Source organism: Lepisosteus platostomus, chromosome 4 (genome assembly GCF_059453375.1).
Source record: "Lepisosteus platostomus isolate fLepPlt1 chromosome 4, fLepPlt1.hap1, whole genome shotgun sequence".
In the NCBI taxonomy this organism is placed as follows: Eukaryota; Metazoa; Chordata; class Actinopteri; order Semionotiformes; family Lepisosteidae; genus Lepisosteus; species Lepisosteus platostomus.
This window is the reverse complement of record NC_142614.1, coordinates 46176056-46198209: the sequence shown is the minus strand read 5'-3', so window position 1 is coordinate 46198209 and position 22154 is coordinate 46176056. Positions and strand designations below refer to the sequence as shown.

The 22154-nt window shown below is 36.5% G+C and overlaps 1 protein-coding gene and 1 pseudogene across 3 annotated transcripts; one reads left to right on the top strand and one right to left on the bottom strand.

Moving 5' to 3' along the window:
• Positions 1 to 468: 468 nt before the first annotated feature.
• LOC148673244 (cholesterol 25-hydroxylase-like protein 2 pseudogene) lies at positions 469 to 2855 on the bottom strand (annotated as a pseudogene).
• Positions 2563 to 17565, top strand: s100z (S100 calcium binding protein Z). 3 transcript variants are annotated; one of them, XM_088629630.1, is made up of 3 exons: positions 2563 to 2660; positions 12087 to 12251; positions 16552 to 17565. In XM_088629630.1, the coding sequence occupies exons 2-3, from the start codon at positions 12111 to 12113 to the stop codon at positions 16708 to 16710; spliced, it is 300 nt and encodes a 99-aa protein (XP_088485756.1). In that variant the 5' UTR covers positions 2563 to 2660; positions 12087 to 12110; the 3' UTR covers positions 16711 to 17565. The 3 variants fall into 3 exon arrangements, with proteins under 3 accessions (XP_088485756.1, XP_088485754.1, XP_088485755.1); XM_088629628.1 differs by lacking the exon at positions 2563 to 2660 and adding an exon at positions 7605 to 7703; XM_088629629.1 differs by lacking the exon at positions 2563 to 2660 and adding an exon at positions 11661 to 11812.
• The last annotated feature ends 4589 nt before the right edge of the window (positions 17566 to 22154 follow it).

Genomic DNA, 22154 nt, shown 5'->3' with positions numbered 1-22154 from the left:
AGGAAACCAAAATCATTGTGGGAGAGTGTGGTATAGTGGCTTTCCCACCTGTGTCTCATCGTCAGTTGGCCAACTGGTAAGAGCTGTTTAGTCAAAACTAATGTCAGGCAAGATGAGGAAATGCTTAATGCTTTGTGTGTTGAATCTGTAGGAAACTGTAAGATTGAAATTGATTTTGATTTTTAAACTCCAAAAATATCAAATTGCAGGTGGAATTAAGGAAAATGCAAGTGTTTGAGTGAGAACTGGTTAATGGAGAGAAAATAGAGACAGATTAAGGCTCTGATTGGTGTGATGTAAATAATGCAATACCATAGGGATCTGTACTAGGACTATTCTTCCTCAGTTTTATTCATGCTCTAGATTCTTGTATATTGTAATTAGTAAAATTCAAAAGTCAATTCTGGAATCAAAAACACACTGTAAAAGCAGCAAATTAAATTTAAAAATGATTCATATTATATGCAGGACAGTGCAAACATGTGGAAGATGTTTATTGTAAACAAGTGCAGGGTATAAGATGTAAGCAGCTAAATCTATAGATACAAAATGGGAAACTCTGAGCCTGAATGGGCTACTTATATATAAAAAAGGCATCATCTTCTAATCTACACAATGCAGAAAAGCAATAAAAAGGTCAGCACAATGTTAAGAAATGAAGTTACAATGTAGAATTTTAATCAATGGATGTTAAGATTGTTCAATGCACTAGTAAGACCACATTAGCAAAACAGTGTGCAGGTTTGGTCACTTCATTACAAAAACAGCACTGCATTTGTTCTAGAGAAGAACAAATTCTTCCATTTTAGATGCATTACCTGTGCTTAGAAACCTCTTGCGCTGCTCAAAGAACTTTATTTAGTCTTTAACAGAGAAGACTATGAGGAGATCTGATTCAATTATTCAATATCCTCATAGGCATTGACATAATCAACACAATGAACTTCTCCAGAAACAATAGTGAAACATGGAACAAGAGGACACAAGTGCGAACTACATGGAATTGCAGTTAAAACTGAGAGCAGGAGGCCCATCTTTAAACAAAGGGTTGTGGGAGTATGGAACAAGTTACCCAGCCATTTTGTTTTGCTTCTTTTAATACATAATAAATTAATCTTTTAGTAAATAGCTGGATGAGATTTTCAGATCGATTAGCTACCAGCTTACAAGAGACTAGATGGCCTCCTCTCTTAGGTTACTGTTTTTATATAAAAATGCATAAGATGTACAGTATAAGTTTTAGTGCACATTTTACCGTACTCAAATGACATCAAAGACTTAAGATACAGAAAACATGATCCTCTAAAGAAAATTATCTTAATTGCGCTTATTGTTTGGATAAGAAGTGAAAGCAGAAGTTTTCATAGCTTTTCAATTGCTAATTACAAAAACATCCATAAAGCTGGACTCCGGGACTGGATTTTGCTGTGCTTGTTGCATAACAATTTTAAGAAATTTCACCTGTCACAAACTGAACATCGCAAATACAGAATGCCTCTTCCAATGCTGCTAATAAAGAAAGTGGGAAGATGCACGGATTCGAGAGTTACTTGCACATTATTCCTGAATTATGTTGTTCGTCATACAACACAAGAAGTGTTGCTGTACTGTTGTCCTCATATAGATTACATTACATATTTTATATTGAGGTAATGGTATCATTCGTATTACAGTCGTAGAAAAAAATATAAACAGCACCTATAAAAAACAGACTTAATTTATTGTGTTCTTAGTATTTGTAAACCAGGCTTTTAGTAATGTTGTTGTACAGTACATATACTTATGATAAAAAATACGTTTCAGGTATGTTACAAGGTTACCTCTGAAGGAATCAAAATAGGTGTGCAGTTTGATTTATCCCATTTTCAATTGCTAGAATGGCAAGGTTGGGAAAATGTGCTCTTCTTGTCTGCCATGGCTGGTGAGCAACTGTGGTCAGAATGGGTGCCACACAGCCAGTCCCAGTGAGAGAAGAAGGGCTCGAAATTTGTCATTGGTTTCTGATGGTGGGTGTCATGCTTCACAGAGCCTCCCCACAGTCCAAATGGGATCCAGTTATGCAGAGACCAGGGGAAGTCGTAACCACTGTGATCATCCACTGAGATCCAGATGTTGAACACCATGAAGGCGTAGCCTGTGAGGATATGGCACTGGAGAATTATGGGGTCAATGGTCGTCCAGAAGCCAACACTGACCAGCTCCCAAGCAGACATGTACTGGGTAACCCAGCAGAAAGGTTGAAAGTATTCATGGTGGATGGCATGGAATGTCACGTAAAGCCATTGGATCTTGTGGTGAATCATGTGCCAGAAGTAATATTGGAAATCAAAGAGTAGTGTGCAACCCAGAATTCCCATGGTGAACTCCAGCACTGTCGGTGCCTTTTCTTCCAATGGCAGAGGTGGCCTCCAGTACCACTGGGCAACAGCTGCAGGAAAGACAAAAACCACGTGATTGTAAACAGTGAGCCAGATCGCCTTCAGGATGCTCTGCAACTTTACTGGCTGGTCAGGGTGAATCCTGTAACTGTTAATCCCTGGAACCACCAGTGAGAGACAATCCAGGGTCATGTAGAGGAGGCAAGCCATAAAGTATGTGGACACTGAAATGATCACAGGAAAGAGGGGAGATCTTAACACCTCCTGGTGGTTTGTCCGAAGGTAATTCCACAGAGGCTGAAGTAAAGATTCTTCTGGTATGAACCCAACTATCTTTTGCTCAGTCATATAGTCAAGATATGGACCTAATAACGTAATAGGACACAAGCTTGCCATTTTGTTTAATATTTTGAGAAATTAATTTGTCTATGGAGGTGTATGACTTCTATATTTTCTTTCTTAGTTTAGAGTCGCTCTTCCAGGTTTCTTTCTGTCTGCTGACTATTTGGGAAATCCTCTCATTTTATACACTTTGTGGTTCCTGCAACATCTTTCTTCACCGAAATGAGTTAACTTTGCTCAATTTTGTTGCATCATGTGTATTTATTAAACTGTTTTCAAGTGGTTTGTGGTGCATTACTGGTTCCCCAGGTTTCAAGTGGTGCGTTTGTTCATATTGCAGTGTTGCTGTTAACTTTTAAGAATTGTGCTTCTGCTAATGAGTGCATAGAAGAGAGAAGTCAAATTTTCTAGTGCATCTTTTCAACATGTGAAACATTAATAGAAATTTGAAACTTGAATATAAACTAAAACATGTGAACAAAATCTCATCAAATGGTCAGCAGGTGAAAACCAGTGAAGCTCAAAACTGTCTTCTACCTTTTCAGTATTTTTTCAACATAAATACACACAACAGATGACTTTGCCTTTCAGTAAAATAAAAATTTGTAAGAATAATTCTAATGAACATATACTGTAGCATTGCCAAGGGACAACACAAATTTTAAAATATCAGTTAAACTACTTTATTTTTATTACTACTTTTGTGAAATATTCAATCTGGTTTAGTACTGTGAATCTGTAACTCAGAATGTACAGTACTAAGGTTAGAAACTAATGTACTAAGAAAGACAGGTTAGAAACATTAAACCTTTAATCAGGATCACATGAGTCTATGGAGACTTTTAATAGAAGTGCTTAAAATGCTGAAGCCAAGCCAAACCAGTGGACAATTTCAGGACAAGAGGCTAGCCAAGGACCTGAAAACACAAGTGGATTCTAAGGGATAATATTTAGGATTTACAGTGCCTTGCGAAAGTATTCGGCCCCCTTGAACTTTTCAACCTTTTGCCACATTTCAGGCTTCAAACATAAAGATATAATTTTTTTATTTTATGTGAAGAATCACCAACAAGTGGGACACAATTGTGAAGTAGAACGAAATCTATTGGATTTTTGAAACTTTTTTAACTAATAAAAAAATGAAAAGTGGGGCGTGCAAAATTATTTCGGCCCCTTTACTTTCAGTGCAGCAAACTCACTCCAGAAGTTCAGCGAGGATCTCTGAATGATCCAATGTTGTCCTAAATGACTGATGGTGATAAATAGAATCCACCTGTGTGTAATCAAGTCTCTGTATAAATGCACCTGCTCTGTGATAGTCTCAAGGTTCTGTTGAAAGCGCAGAGAGCATCATGAAGACCAAGGAACACACCAGGCAGGTCCGAAAGTCCAGACCTGAATCCAATCGAGAATCTGTGGAAAGAGCTGAAAACTGCTGTTCACAAATGCTCTCCATCCAACCTCACTGAGCTCGAGCTGTTTTGCAAGGAAGAATGGGCAAGAATTTCAGTCTCTCGATGTGCAAAACTGATAGAGACATACCCCAAGCGACTTGCAGCTGTAATCGCAGCAAAAGGTGGCTCTACAAAGTATTAACGCAAGGGGGCCGAATAATTTTGCACGCCCCACTTTTCATTTTTTTATTAGTTAAAAAAGTTTCAAAAATCCAATAGATTTCGTTCCACTTCACAATTGTGTCCCACTTGTTGGTGATTCTTCACATAAAATAAAAAATTTATATCTTTATGTTTGAAGCCTGAAATGTGGCAAAAGGTTGAAAAGTTCGCAAGGCACTGTATATCAGGAAGCATTAGTTTTCATAAAAGGTTGTTGGTTTAATTCTGAGGGATTCAGTTAACCTGAATTGAAATTTGAGCTATATCCAGTAGGATAGAATAGTCCTACTAAGACCATCTTCTGTACTCAAGACCTAAGACTTCTAATAGAGTGTAACTGAAAAGAATGACTTAGCAATGACTTAAGTTCCCAGCAGAATTGAAGGACAAAAAAGCAACACAGATCACAGTCAAGACAAGGCTACACTTCATCCTCTCTGATGAACACTACTGCTATTTGAGCTGCTTGTATCTGAATCCAAACCTTAAAAGAAAGGAACCTCAGGAAAAAGAAACTCTTGTTAACAACTGATTCTGTTGTATAGTTGTGTAATTTGTTTCTTACATACATTTTCTTTATTTCACATTGTACTACATTATTGCATTTTTAGGTCATGGTTCATCAAAATATCATGGCATATTTGAGAAATATCATTTCTTTGCTTATGTATTATTGTGGAGTGTTGGCAACTTGTGTGTAGGTGTAAGTTGTTCTGTGTTATAACAATAACCTTTTCCAGTATTAGAATGTGCTTAGTAATGCCTAGCAATGGCAGGAACTGCAAACTAAAGTGACAAACTGCAGCAATGGATGACTGAAGTGCTCTGGTAAATCACTTAACAATCCCTCAATGTTTTGACTATTTATTAATAACACTACCACTGAAGACGGTTTTATCTTTGTGATATCAATGTTTATATTTACAATAATCATTGATAAAAATGATGTAAAATGAACATAACACCATGTATTGTTTCATCTTATCAGGTTTTGTCAATATAATTGTTAGTATATCCCATTTGAAATAACAGCTTATATGCAAATTCAGACTGTAGACAACATAAATTGCTATTGCATGTTTTTTTATATAGAAAGACAGAGTCAGAATTACATCAGTGTGCTTGAATGGGTGCTTGATTTAAGAGCTCCCACCATACATTAGCACAATTCCACCACCTCACAGATGATATGATGTCTTCCATTAAGTCCATGGCAAAAAAAAACCTTTATCATATTCATCAGTTACATAAAACACTCCACCAGGCTCATTTGTTGCCACTTCAGGTCCACAAAATTCCAATGGTTAACTATGAAGACATTTCCAGGCATCCAAATGATTTTATGTGGACAGAGTCCTGCAGTCATTCTTCTTATGTATGGGCTGCTTCTTCCTAGAACTTCGTGTGCTTTTGCCACTGAGTGTGAAACATGGTTCTAGTCTTCCTTCCTGGACATTATCTAATTTTGAAGTTTTTCTTGGTTTAACATCTCATTATATAAGCAGCTAATCTTACAGGAAGATTGTCTTCAGCCAGGCTGACAGCAATCAATGTTTGTTACTTAAACAAGGCTTTAACATGTTATCCTGTCTTCTTGTATGAGTCAAAACCATGAACGCACTCACATGCTTTGAATAAGCAAAAAACGTTTTATGCAACTGAAGCATACTTTTATAAGAACCTCGTGTAACAAGCATTAAAAGAAGTTAAGCAAACAGAAAAATAATAGGATAAATGTGTGTTACTGCAGTAATGTTTTCTGTTCATAAATATGATATGACAAAACTGTCCTCTGTTGTAGTACCACTTAACAACACCAAGGGGCAGACAATCACCTTATTGGGAATCTAAAGACACTGGGGGGGGGGTATGTTATTTACAAAGCTTTAGTTGGCAAGCCTGTCAAAGATGTGTTTTTGTTATATCTTATTCACCTTATTTCACAGGACCTGACAGGCTTAATATAGTAAAAAATGTAATGTCTATAATGTTATAAAGTCGGAGTTCAAACAGAATCTAAACACAAATGATAGGAAAAACAATAAGATCAGAAGTATTAGGCCACATACAGTACATATGCATGCTTACTGTAGCTCCCAAATGTAGGCAGACATGCAGATTCAAATTCTTTTAATTTTCCTATGAAGCTCTAACATACAGTATATACTGTATAGTATTAATTTGGAGTTACATCACAATATAAAAAGAAAAGGAGTAACTGAACTGGCTCCCAAATTAATTTGGACCAAATGATGTAGCATTTGTAATAATGGAAAATCCAACCCCACCAGAAATGTGGCTGATTAGCATAGAAAGATGAGGCTCGTGTTGAAAAAGTCTGTCACCCCTTTTTTAAAGATGAGAAATCTTTCTGATCTGTTCTGCTCTAGTGCTGCTGTGTGCGCGCTCTGGTCCCAATGTCCTAGTAAGAACCTACTAAGAGACAAATGGATTCCAAAGTTTAACAGGTATGACACACCTGCGGCTGGGGTACCATATACAGGCAGTTCTCAGGAAAACAAACATGTCCATAAGGCACGGTAAAGGTAAAAATAAAGCATGAGACAAATTAAAAAGCTTTCAAAACACAGGTCTCTCTTAGACTGTACACAACACTGAGTCTTTCTCTGGCTTAGTGAAACTGAGACTCTTGCCACACATTACATATTGTAACTTACAAGTTCCACAGTCCAGTGATTGTTAATTTCCCTCTGCTTTCCCTATTGTGAAAGTTGCACACAGAGGATCTGTCCTCTGTCCCCAGACGGCAGATCAAACCAATCCCTGGAGGCCTCAGTTTCCTAGTTTTAAACTATCAACTTGCCAATTGTATGAGGGCAGTAGCTAATATCCCATAACTTTCTAAGTAATAAGGTTTAGACAAGGATCTCCATCTTGTCTGTACCTACTGCCCTCTTACATGGGATATTTTGTCCACACCTAGTAGCAAACAAACTTTGCCATAGGATAAAAATACACCAAGCTTAATGGCTAAATCGGTAAGAAGGCATGAGTATAGTACTATAGACTGGCTCTAACAGTTTCTGGTAGAACATTCAAGGTGTGGCCTGAAGGAAGAAGATATGTGTAAATAGCGTATCATGGCGGAGCTGGAGAGTTTCACATCACATTCATGTTCTCTCTCTGTCATTTTCTCCCTGACTGAGGCCAAGAATAAATTGAAACCCAACAGTTCTACTACTAATCATAAGCTGTAATCAGAGCTCCTGATGACTTTTTTTAAGACACTTTTTCTTTTCACCCACAGGAAATTTTCCATCGAGGAATGTTACTAACGATAGACAGGTGTGGAACAAATCACTTGTATGAAACTGTTACTGTAATTAACTGGTGGAAAGAGTATGAGGTAAATAGAAGACGTTTCAATATATAACAAGTAACAAAAGGGACCATTATGAAGTTCCCGCTTTACCTCTCCCACTGTGAGTTTATATACTGTAAGTCTTGTTTTGTGTTTTTGGCATTGTAGAAAAATGTTGAAATTATTTTAATGTGGTATTGCCACTAAAGAAAATGAAGGCCCAGCTATTTTTATTGGTCTGAATTTTATTGAAACCTGGAGCAATTCCTTGATGGGTTTAAAACTTCGGTCTTTGTTTGGTAATAGAGAGGTTTTACCTACATTAAAAGCATGGTGTAGTGGCAGCCTTCATACTTAAGTCTGTACCTCTGGTACTACAGTCAAGTTGATTTTTTTTGTCTGGGCTTAAGTATTACAATACTTTCTTCCAAGCCATTCTTTAACTACTACCCCATATATAGATACTGTAAGTAGAGTATGTAGGCTAAAGCCTAGAAAGTAAACAAAGAGGTGTGTGGTAAACTGTAGGAGTGTGGTAAAAAAAAATGAAAAGGGGCAGAGACATCTAGCCCAGAGACAGGTTTTTCAACCATGAAGAAGGTGATGAGACACAGAGATCTGTGGAGAGCCAAAGTCAACTTGAGCACTTTGTATGTAGGGAAAACTTTGAATATTCATATTTCCACATTTAATTTCCCTGAAAAAAATGAAGACTACTGCAGACAACTGTAGACATTGTCAACCAGATGTGATACCGAAGCAGCAAGATCATACCATTCTCTGCTCTCATTTTCTTCCACTGAGTACTCCTACAAGTGTTCTGCTAATATTATAAGGCGCCAGTATATAGTAATTATCAATCCTGTGGGCCCATGGTTAAACCAATGTCATTAAACCAATTTGCATTGCCTCAAGTGTGCAGAGCAACACAACACCGCAACTGGCAGAGTATCAAGTGCTCTGATAAAGAATGTTTCTATGCAAGCATGACCAGCAGACATTTTGGGAATAAGAAGACAATACATGGGTGCTGTAGATACTATAGTCGAGAATTTTGTGAAGTGCCATCTTGTTTCGTTTCAACATAACAGACAAGGATGTGATAGGGTTGTACGCTTGTCAGTGTGGTAATGGCAGAAGACATAAATGACAAGACTCACTCAATCATTCCCAAATGATTGAGAAAAACTGTGTACATGATTTCCAGTAACCTAGTATGGACAGTAAAGTAGTTTTGAACAGTTTCACGAGCAAAGGCTATGTTTTTAACAGTTTTTATGGTTTTATGCTGTCATGGTGAGCAGTAGGTAGAGCACAGCCAGTTTCCTCTTGAAGCAGCAACAACTTTTAATAACATAGTGAATGAAACATACTGTATGCTGTATTAGCACAAATTAATGGTTTATGCAATGACTGGGCATCCACATTTTCATTTCCAAATTGTTAATTAGCATGCCTCCTGAATTACAGTATGTTACTTCCAAAAAGATGCAAATGGCTATTTTTTAAATTAGCTATGCATGTTGTGTGTTATATAAATTATGTTGTGCCATTCAAAGTAATGAATTTTTTTTAAATAGCAAGAATTATTGATTTTACACACAGCTGTGAACAAGCAAGCTTTTGTCCTTTCAATGCATTCTCTATTCTATTGTTGATTTCCTAGTGTGTATTATGTTAGTGCATTTACTGAGGCAATATTTGTACAACAGGAATAAATAATAACTGACGATGATTGATTAATTAAATAAAATAACTTTTGTTAATTAAATACCACTCAGTGGAAAGCCTGATTGACCAAAGGAAACAACTTATTTAACTGGGAAATTAGACCTTGTTTGCATCACAGATGTGGAGGGTTCACACTAAAAGCATTGCGATAGAGAAAATAAATAAAATAAAAATTGAGAAAATAAGTTAGCTGCTTGTGTTAGTAGATGAAAATCTTTGATCCTGACTTCAGATCTGAGCTGAAAAATATAAAGGGGATGTTTTTCAGGAGCTTTTTTTGGTTATTCACATTCATTTAGAAAAAAGTTAAGAATATCTCACTGTGAATGCATCTTCAAATTCTATTAATTATGAAACCTTAACATACAGTATATATAGTAATATAATAAGATAAACCGTGTATTTAGGAGCGTACTGGAGTTGTGACATTGATTTTGTTTGGAAGCACTGTTTTCCACATGTTCGGCTAGTTTGATACTTGTAACATCTGTGTTAAACATGCAGCCTTAGGTCACTTACAAAAACCATGTAACTTGTTTTCAATCCACAATTATTTAAAGAAAGCATTTGTTTTTGTTTTGCTTTTCCATTTATAAGAAAAGGAGGTAATTTAGTAAAAACCTAAACAACAACATCTGTATTTTAATAGTTTGCAAAGGAGTATGGAGTAAATTAAGTTGATTTTATAGTGAAACAGAAAAAAACCTTGTGAAATCTGATAAACAAAATAAGCTTGAATCTTTACTGGATCTGACCACAGGAGAAGTGCAGAGAAAAATAAATGTTCCTGTTGCCTTCCAAAAAGTGTGTATTTGGCTTTAAAAATACAGCCAGTATATTTATGTAGTCCTAACTGGTTGCATGAATAAAAGAGAATAAACTAAATGGACCCATTAGGAAAAAAAGCCATGATCTCACTTGACTGGTTTATGCTGTAAAAGGATAGTTCATGTCCATAGTTTTGGAAAACTACATTAACTACATACATTATAGTTTTCTTTAAACAAGCTACTACTTAAGGCCTGAATGAATATTACACCATTCATGATCAAGAAAAACATAGACCTATCCAAATAATTTAAGACATGCTAAAATTAGGAAGACTGCTGATACTGTATATAACTGATGCTGCTCAGCTTTTAGAATGCTTAGAATGCAGATGTGAGCATATTAATGTTAATGTACATAAAATGCTTCATATTACAATTACTTATGCACAACAAGATCCTTTCACTGTCTGTGATGAATTGTTGAAGGGCCCTAACTCTAGCATAGAGATCATCAACTATTCTGCACCAGCATGAGAACTGTTCCGAGATTCAGCTGACGTTGTGTCTTGGAGTTTGGGGAATAATGAGTTCTAGGAAATTGCCTGATGCAATGACTGACATAAAGCAAAAAGGCTAAGTTTAATGTGTCCCTTGGGTATACCTAGGTGCTACTGTAGGTGCAGTGAGTCACAGGGTGTCATAATGAACTGAAAACAGGAACTTAACATTAACTCTTTGTACATTTTATGAAGTTCCATTTTCATAAAACACAAACATGCTGTTTGTATCTGGGTAACTGAGCCATTATGTCTAGAAATAAATGAATAACTGATTAATATTGCACCCTTATCTCTTTTAATGTTAGGAACTGATAAACAGCTATAGTATATGTTTTATTTTTTAAAACATAGCAAGAGCACATCATGGTCTATAGAGCTTGCATTCAAATAGAAAAAGTCCTTGTCATAGGAACTTTTATTATATATTCACTAATCTAGGCTCTGTGCTATAGTCATATAGATAACATACTGTAGTCTCCTTAACTCCTTAATATTGTAAATGGCTACTATTGTTGCATGTTAAGTATTTTTTTTATTGCAGATGGGGTGTAAAATAATTAGAATATCAAACATAATTTTAATTGTAATAGATAATTTAGTTGTTTTACTACTACTGTTTTGGATACATTCTTATATACATGATCTATATATGTTATTAAATAAGGCACTTTTGAGATGTCATATGATATTATTGCAATGCAATTGTATGATCAAACTGTACTGAAGAAAGATAATGGCCAAAATATAGCACAACAACTGCTACAGTATTCAACCCATTCATTAGAGTCAAGGCAAGAGGGTAGTTTTTGGTATGGCAATAGGACTTCCTGTTTATACTGTGTCCTATAAATTTATAATGACTAGCTTCCTAAGAAACAATTGCAAGACTTGGGGAATAACAGTTCATTAAGGAACATTTTTTTGTTGTTGTTCATAAAGGACGTGTTTAATTAAAAATCGGTTGCCACTGGAAGCTCACCTGTGGAATTAATTAAATCAGGTCAAACGAAGGTGGTGTTTTCTGAGAGATGTGTCTTTATAAACAGGCAGTATTGTATCTTATTCATCTCATTTTTTCCTGGATTCAGATCAGGTAAGTCTTAAAATTGGATTCAAGTTGTATAGTTTGAACTGTTGTTCTTTGTGTGTGTAGAATGCTACTTTAAAGCAGAATAACAGTGTCATTCCTTTCGTGTTGTAAGGAAAAGTCTTCTAATCTTGCATCTCTGTCTTACACACCCTGAAGTAATATATGATTCGTTTATAGTGAATATAATTCAATATTTAAATAAACATTATTTTAATGCATAAATAAAATTTAAATCTTAAATTATTTAGATAAATGTTTTTATTTTGTTTCCTCCCAGCTCCGTTCTCTTTTCATAATCACCATGCCGACCCAACTGGAGAGAGCCATGGATGCATTGATCAATGTCTTTCACAACTACTCCGGTAATGAGGGTGACAAGTACAAACTCAACAAGGGCGAACTCAAGCAGCTGCTTAACAGTGAGCTCACCGACTTTCTGACGGTAAGAGTCGCATTTTCCGGGAATGCAAGTACTGTATCTATTGATAGCAGACTATCAATTGACAAGTTTAGTAATACTTTACTCAGTCCTCGCATGTTTGAGTATTAGGATCCTAATTGATTATCCTCCCTTCATTTGCTTTTAATATAGTCATTACACAGTACATACCCACAAAGGAAGAACCCACAAAATACCCACAAACATTTTTATCACTTTGGACACAATTGCATATTTCGATTAACTACTTCATTTACAGATGCCGTTTGGTTCCTCATTTAGCGAGCACAGTGTAGGAAATCAGATCGTCTTCCCTCACAAGTTCACCCCTTTTCTTTTTTTTTAAATGAATTCACTATATACTGTATGTTGTATGTTAAATAAATAACGCCGCTATATGTTCTATAGTATATTTCATAAAGCAATTAATCTAAAGATCACCAATCTAAATTGTATTACGGGCAATTGTATTTAATTACGATCATTTTGTACAATTTCGTGTTTTTATCTTTAATTGGAACATTGGTGGCGACCTAGACAACAAAGGCAGCCTGATAAAACACCGATATCGGAAAATGTTGTTAACAAAGATATAATTGTGACGTCGTACTTCAAATTGTAGAATGTCGGAACAAATCAAAATTCTATGCATCATGCTAAATTATTAGGATCAGTGCCTTCATTTGGTCCTTGTGATGCTTACTCTTGCTTTACAGCGGATCGGAAAACCCACTTTACGTAATGAAAAGTCAAAGGCAAACGTATTTTAAAATTTATGTAAAAGGCATTCATTTTGGGAACATGATCATCTCAAATCGTGTTCTTCTAGGTTAGTGCTCAGGTTTATGTTTTGTATTCCCGGGGGACACTGGATAGGATAAGATACAGGCAGTTCTTAAAGACTTCGCTGAAGTGTAAGATGTATAAAGATAGAAAACGTGTTATCTACAGTATGCTAATTTATAACAAACACAAAGGGCTTGTTAGTAAGATAAAAAAAAATAACCGACCTTGAAAAGTCTGATTCTTATTGCTGTTTGTGGATTTTGTTATTTCTTCTGCCAGACAGCAGATTCACTACTGCAATTTATTGTGCGCAACCTTTTAACATAAGTGGCATTAATCTATGTTACAAGATTTCAAATAACAGACTTGAAATTGTGTAAAACCAGAAAAGGAGAATTCGGTGTACTTAAAGTTAATGAGAAAAATTCAACAGATGTCCATTAAGTATGGATCTGAAAGACAAACACAGTTCATGAACCTCTTAGCCTACTGAAAAACAATCTTACGTTTATATAATTAAATAACAAATGTGCATATGTAGGCCATCAAAATTACAGGTATACACATTTTCAAAGGCGTATTCTTTTAAATACAAATTTTCTAAGCTTAGTTAAGTTTTATTTACAAAGTTCACACATATGACACAGATGGATGAGAAAACTATAGAGAATGTTCAGTCATTTCATTCCTGTATAGCTTTTTTCTTTAGAAAAAGGTAAATATTTTAACCTTGCTGTATCTGCAGTCAACAACAAGGGCAGACAGACCACTTTTCTTGTTTTTGTGTCTGCTGATCCACAACTGATGGAATGTACTGTAAGCCTGCTCTGGTGCAGATAGTGGACCTGTTACATGTTCTCTGAGGAAATGAAATGAGTGTTTGTTGCCTGATAAGTGTTGTGGTATATGACTCTCATCTAGAAGAGTGCTAAGAGGAAACTGCTTCTTCTCAGCAGTGATATGGCGGCACAGCTGCAGCCATATCTCTGGAGACTTAATGGCCCACATGGCTGGGCCACCTTCTGCTACAGTGCACTCCAAATACAGTTTGCCTTTATTATTATTCTCAACTAACTACTTACTCCCTGGGACTCTGCCTCAGTTGTCATTCCCCGAATGGGACACTTTGTACCAAACACACACAGAGAAAAAAAATACTAGTCTGCGTCAAAAAAGCGAGTCATATTTGTGAGTCATATGAGGAAACCGTACACCTCCTTCAGGTTAGGCTATAAAGTAGATTTGTAAGTGGTGACTACAGATCTGCTTTAAAGTGACTGTTTAATTGTTATTTCCGCAAGTGTCATTTTTCTCATCTAGCACTTCACTGCAGGCACTGCATCACACAGCAGTTTAAGGTTACTATTACTCAGTTTTAGGTCACAAACTGTGAAAGCCCATTATGTTGAATGATTCCAATTTTATCAGAACCCCAAGATCACACCTACCTTGAAGGACATTTTGGTAAATTAACTCTGTCTTAAGGAATCACGATCATTGTGAACCATCATCCAATACAGTACCTAGTTCCTAAAACTGGATTTTTGGATTGATTGATGCAAAAAAGAGCTACTCTTCTTTCAGACACTTTGACTCTTTAATACATTTTCCTCCATTGATGTGGTATTTGTTTTTATGCAATGGGCCTTCACATTAACAAATGCAGAGAACAGTTGCAAATAGCCAAATTCACATATAACCAAGTCCATCCCTTTATCATAACGTACTACTGTACATAGAATGTATGGTTAAAAGACATAAGTAAATCTCCCTTATCTGATATTTACAGTACTAATGTAGTGGCTTTAAGTTAATTTAAATAACATTGAGAAACTAAAAGAAACTGCAGTAATTACATAATTATCATAATCATCTAATATAAACATCATGAATCCTTCCTCTGTGCCTCTCTCTGCCTCTTAGTTAACACACCACACTGTAATGAGAAGGGCGATAAAACTGTGTGTGAGCCTGTGAAGTTGTGCCCAGCCTGTCATTCCCCAATCTGCCGAGACAGAACCTCCAGTGTTGATTACAACAGAAAAACAAGACCAAGTCGAGACACGGATGCTGTACATTAGGTACTTAAGCGGGACGCCGGGTGAGGCTCGCTCACTAGCTACAGTAGTTTCGTCTTGTGTTTCTAGTCTGTTGCACCACTCATTTGAACGTTGTGAGTGACAAACTTCAGCTCGGTTTCATTCTTCTTCCATCCAAAACCCCATCGGCCAGAATGAATCACGAATGAGCAAATTTGCAAATGTTCCATTTGCGGATGTCGAGACCCTAGTGTACTGTCCTGTGTTTTGTGTCATCGATCCTGATGTGGGACGGTTCAATGCATTCTTTGCTGCCCTTCAGGACCAAGGCCTTTGAGATGCATTTTCAATTTATGTAAAGAAGCGTAGAAAAGTTCAGCTTCAGAGTCAACTGGTGCTGAGGCCAGCCTTCAGCCTGTGAATGAACAGTTGATCGTTCAGATTATTTCAGTGCAGATTCTGCCTAAACCTCTTCTGGGTAGTTGGCACCATCACTTACCTTCCTTATGCCACAATCAGAATCTGGCACAGGCGGGATTGAGTACGAGTCTTAGGGCTGGAGAGTTCACCCTAAAGCACAGGCAAATCTTTTCACTGGTGAGATGGTTGGGAGCCGAGTCCGAACTTACAAAAGAAAAATAATTCTGTTTTTTGTTTTTTGACAGGTTCTAAAAATAAGCTTTAATAAAAAGTTGCTTATAGCTTCTTATCCTGGACTGGCAGAGGTGAAAATTGAAGTTATAATCACTTTAATTCATGATTGACTTTGACACATACAGATTACCCAGCCTTACTAATCTTATTCCTATGGCCTTATCAACAAGTTAGGTCTTTGAGTGTTTGTGGCACATTGATTTCTCATTTTAATCTGTTATGTTATTAGATCTGATGTATTTGTTTCTGTGAACAGGAAACTTTTCTTTTGCAGAGAATATTCTATACTGCAGTGTGGCATCACAGTTCAACTAAAATCTGTTGATTAAAACAAAAAAAAACCTATATCCTAGCATTCCAGATTTTATGGTTCAGTGATTCTTCAATGCCACTAAATCCAATCTATTCTCATGAGCTTTATTATGAATGGATTTTTTTGTAATGTTATAGGCTAAATGAACTTCTTGAATGAATTAACCTGCTGTTCTTTGTGTATTGACATCTGTATAATGAAACAAACCTTTTGGTTATAAAGTCATTGAAATTGATTAATCAAACAGCTACTGTGATGCTGGCATGTTTTCCATGTTTCATTTAGCTTCTAACAAACTTTTTTTTTACCATATCTGTTTTGACGTTTTTGGCTTTGGAATAAACATCCCTAAAAAATGTTGATCCAGTGCTGAAGTTTCACTTCTGTCACTCACCCATAGACTACATTCAGACTTCAAGTTCATTCAGAACCGAAAAGCGACTGGAAAGTGTTTGATTAGTTCTCTAGTCCTATCTTTTACATGATTAACTTTGCTCTTTCTCTCTTTCAGTCGCAAAAGGATCCGATGCTTGTGGACAAAATCATGAATGACCTGGACTCAAACAAAGACAATGAAGTAGATTTCAATGAGTTTGTGGTGCTGGTAGCTGCTCTGACAGTGGCTTGCAATGACTTCTTTGAGGAACAACAGAAGAAGAAGGGAAAATAAGATCCTGAGTGCAAGGGGTTCTCAGAATTGTAGCAGGATGTCTATTGTTTAAAACTTTCACACTTTCTTAAAATGTCTTGTAAAGTGTCAAAATTAGATAGCAGTTGTAACTTTGGTTTTTTAACTTCCAGTTTTAAAGGCAATGTGAACAGTCTGGAAACCCTTCCAAAAATAAAACAATGTGACAAATAGCTGAGTTAACACAACAGGAAACCCACAAACTTTATCACTCATTCTCTGTAACTGTAATCACTCACAGCTCTATGGTCTTTAGTCTTCAAGTAAAGGTTTTACAGTGTTTCGTTTCCTTACCACCATCAGCTGCTGAAGAATGTTTCACAGTGAAATTCACTGCAGGACCCATTCCGGTCACAAGAACATTTAATCCTTCAAACAAGTAACCACATTCTAGCTATGAGATTGAATGTGAACACCAAACTATTTTGCTTTCTGGTGTTCTTTTGTTATAAAAAGTTACGGAGCAGCCCTAAAGTTATATTTAAATAAAATTACTGTATATTGGAATGTTAAACAACTGAAATGCCAGATTTTATTATTTATGTGGAATACAATTGTAATATATCTTTACAGTATATGTATGGTATATGTATGAAGCCCAGGAATGTTCACCTTTAATGGGTAATTATTGCTCTTGAGTCTGAGATATTTCCAATAATAAGGTTTCAACTGTAAGCTATGGATGAAATCCTGATTGCAATGTAAGCAAATTCCTAATTATTTTTACTGTAAATCTCGTTTAATACATGTATTTAATTACTCCTTGGAATCTTTGTAAGTTTGTGTTCCCATCTTTTCATCACCAATAAAGTGCTTGATACAGAGAGCATGGAAATTCTTATGTTTGAGTGTGTAATTTTTATATGGTGCCTTTGAAGGCATCATCTCAAGACATTTGTTAAGGAGGGTTTTCTCTGATCCCTCATTGGTGATGACGTTTTAAACAAGCATTAAATATAATAAGTGCAGGAGATTTAAACAATCCTAAAGGGCATGTTCATTTTCTTTAGTTTTAGAATGATGTACCACAGGAATAATTTCTAGAGCAGCCAAAGATACTTCATTCATTCAAAAGGATTGTATTCCTTTCTCTTTAATTTCTGATTTTTTCAGTATCTTTGATTTGCTTGGTGAAAAGCCAGAGAGTGGGTGTTAAATCTTGGGAGCAGAATTTCTTTTTTTCTTTGAAAACAATCTGACACCAATTCATCAAGGATCTCACATTTCAGCTACATGAAGCCTTGACATTGACTTTTCATGTTCTACTATTGTATTAGTAGACATGGTTATGTAACTTTCAGAAATACTTCCTGACAGATTTTATTAAACCTTTTAAACTCTATTTTACTCTCCACTTTTCCACTCATTTTCAAAGTGTAACCATTCATATATCTATTTATTTAATGGATGCTTCATCCAATTCAGGGTTGCGGAGGAGCCAGAGGTTATCCTCGCAAGCAACGGGTGCAAGGCAGAATACAACCTGGATAGGATGCCAGTCCATCACAGGGCACACACAGACATGCACACACTCTCGCCAGGGCCAATATTTTCAGAAGTCAATTAACCTAGCAATATGTCTTTCCTTGTATACATATCAATATACAATCATTGGACAAAGCACCTGTAGGAAACTCACATGAACATGGGGAGAACATACAAACTCCATGCAGACAGCACCTCAGGTCCAGACCTAAATCCAGGGCCCTAGTGCTGCAAGTGTCACCATACTGCCCTACAGTATATTCATTTATGTATGAGTGTTCTCATGTAAACTTGTTTGAATAGGAGCATGTCCACTTTAATTGGAGAGATAGACATCTGAATGCCCTTCTCTGGAACTCTGCATTAGGAGAACAACACCTTCTGCAAGCCCGAAAGTTCACCATGGAAGTTGGTTGCAAGGAAGCAGGATGACCTCACTGTCTGCCTCCATAATCAAGTCTGCAGCTGGCACCTAACCTCAGCTCTTCCATCCCAGGTATGACGATGGTTGGGCTCAAACTGAGACCATGTGATGGGTTGATGCAGTGGGAAGCATATATCGTTAGGTTGCAAAGCTTTAGAAAGGCTATTGTCCTACCAGGGTACGAACCCACTGGTTAAAGAATTCACAGGGGCACACAGTGGTTCCAAGAGCTCTCCAGAGCCTGGTTCTGTGGATGCTTTACATTTTTCTGAGAACTGGACATTTTGGAAAAGCAGCGTTGGCCAGTTGGTCAAAGCAGGTACCAGCGGAGGATTATTATTATTAACTGCACCGTACTAAGTACAACATTTTATTATATTTATTAAGCTGTATCACTGTTCTAAACTGAGAATCAGAGGTCAAACAAGGTGTCCTCAGTTTGTGGGTTTCTGAGGGATTCATTTGAAAATATCTTCACATATACAGTTAATGCTGAATTAAAATAAAAGAGAAAAATCAACTTTCAGTATGGACAGTAGTCAGTCACAAACAAAACATTTGAGACGGAAAAGGATAATTAAGTGCTTCAGTGCACATGTTCTGACATAGAGGCCATATGCATTTATCTAGACAAGGTGTAATTTGAAATATATTGAACATATATTTCTGGTGCCTCTCAGTATATATTTGCACTTCTGTGTCACCTTTTATTTACATTACTGAATGCCAGTGATTTTCAGATGGTTGCAGCAAGCTGTAAATAGCATCATTATGAAACTGCTTCTGCACTTAGGTGTTTCTTCAAGTCATTGAACAGGCAGGTGGTAAGAATGTCTAAGTCATGAGAGGCAATGCTGAAATTAGTTTAAAATACATCTGTGCAGAGCAATCGACCACCTATGCCACTGCTCATTTCTGAAGCTGATTTTCCAAATTGCATGGCAATTGGAGATTTTAGGAAGGAAGTCAATCCCTTTTGAGCTCCGACCGATTGCATTCATGATAACAACAACCCATCAAAATGGAAAACCTTCATGCTCATTTCATATTCCAATCTTTGTACAATATTGGAATGTGTTCACACTGCCATTCAAAACACAGCAAAAAGAAAACAGTAAAATCATACAATAAATCATGTTAAGAAATCATGCAATCATAATAATAATAAGAAGAAGACAGAATCCAGTTAAATAAAAGCCCTTCTAAAAAAGAGGGTTTTGGTTTAGATTTGAAAGAGCTCAGTGAAGGTGACTCTCAGACATACATAGGGATAAAATTCTAGAGCCTTGGGGTATAGCAGGAGCAGATCCTGTCACCCATAGAGTGTAGATGGGCTTGGTAACAGAGAGGAGACAGAATTAGGCAAAATAAGGTTACAAAGTGGGGAGCAGGACAATAGTAAGTCAGGCAGATACTGAGATGCCCAGTCATGTAGAGCCTTATGGGTGAGCATGAGGATTTTGAACACAAAACCTGAAGCCAGAGCAAGGAGTCCAGGATAGCAGTAATGTGATCACTTGCACTAGACCTCAAGATTATAGCTGCATACTGAAGATTGTTCAATGTGGATTTAGATACCAGAAAAGAAACCATAAGAAGATTGTTAGTGACTTTAGCTAGGGTAGTTTCTGTGCTGTGTTTTTTATATCCATTTATCTTTATATAATTGTATGCTGCCAATTAATTGGGTATCTGGTGTCTCACTGTCACCAGGCTTTCATAACATTTATAAACAGATACTTATCACTCAATTATTTACATTGATTTAACAAATATTTATTGTTTTTAAATAGTCATCTTCTGTTTCATACCCATCCTCTATAGAACCACTAATTCAATCTGTTTACCACTACATCCCTTGCATAGGGAATATGAGGACACATGCAGACATTCCACAGCTATGACACCTGCTAAGCCTTCCCTCATTTGACATGCCAAGAGCTCCAAAGATTTAGTAGAGAAGTAGAATAGCCAGCTTAATCAGTGGTGAGGCCTGATGGGATTGTTATTGAGACAGTACTCCACAGGACTCTCTCAAGCTCTCAAACCTTTTGCATTGGAAGGCTGATCTTTTACTGTAGAGGGTTTGTTTAATGTTTATGTGGACTGGGCATGTCAAGCACTCAGAAGTGCCTGTGAAACAGCCATTCAAATCTGGGGTCCAGTTATCCACACTCTGCACTAGCACAGGTTAGAGGACACATACTTCACATTACTGTTGGGGCACACTCTGTCTAGTAGGTCCCAGGAGTCAATTTGCACTGTTTGTAAATCTTTTAAGTAGCTAAGTCACTTAAGATCCCCTCTCACTATTAGATTGAATTGCTTTTCTTGATTTTGTGCAAGCTCTTCTTAATTTTTTATACTCAAGCTTTCTCCAGACGGCCAGATTATTCATTCTTTGTATAAATGCCAGCGTTTAAGATTTAGATTACAAAGCGAGAGTTGGGCCAACACAATGTAATTTTCAAATCTCTGGACATGAGAAGGTCACAGAAACACCCCACACAAAAAAAGCAAATAATTTGCTTCAATTAGATGGATGACTTAACCCTTATCGCCACATCACAACCATAGTTGCAAATATATATATAAAAAATTTAATGATTAAAGAAATTAGTTTTCTCATTTTGCCCAGGAATTTGACAGTAACTAGAGAGTCAGATATAATTTGGTTATTCACTGAGTAGTTGCTCAGTTGTTGTTTTTTCACATCAGAGTTATGCTGTATTGATATTGACCTGCTTTATTTGAAAAATTGATTGGCTAAACACCACTAAAACAACTGGAAATGATAGGGTACTTTTCTGTCTTGTGTCAATGGAAATAAAACCCAGACCTGCAAGAATTCTCGTACTAAATTAATGTAAGCGTCTGGTTATGATAATGTACTTTTCAGCACAATAAGTAGTCCACAAATGATACCATAATCCAGAAGAGGAAATGGGTCTGTAGTGCAAAACCAATGGATAAGATAAAATACATACTCAAAATAAAATAAAGTTCTACACTAATTTAGATGAAATCCCCAACATCTACTGTAAATCTGGGCATACAATGGGTGCAAGGCAGGGTACACCCTGGAGGGGACGCCAGTCCATCACAGGTGTAGATGAATTTATTTAATTTTAAGATATTCCTAATGCATAATATAAATACAATTATGTCTATGTTTTACTTCATTAAGTCACTGGGTGCACGCACAATACTGTATTATTTCCATTTTAAATAGTAAGCAAACACAATAGATTTCTTGACTGTATGAATGGTATTGTTCCTGGGTTCATAACAATGCCTGTTGCTAAGTGGCTCTGTGTTTTGGTTTCTTATCAAAATGACTTGATAAAGAAATACAGTCACTCAAAAAGACACAATTGTATTGAATCCGAGAGCGATGAAAGATATAGCCATGTACTGCTTGAGTAAAAAGGACTGTGCTGTTGTTGTCTGCAAGATTGAAGACAGTCAAACTTTAAAAATTGTTGCCCATAGAATACTGCAACAATCATCAGACTTG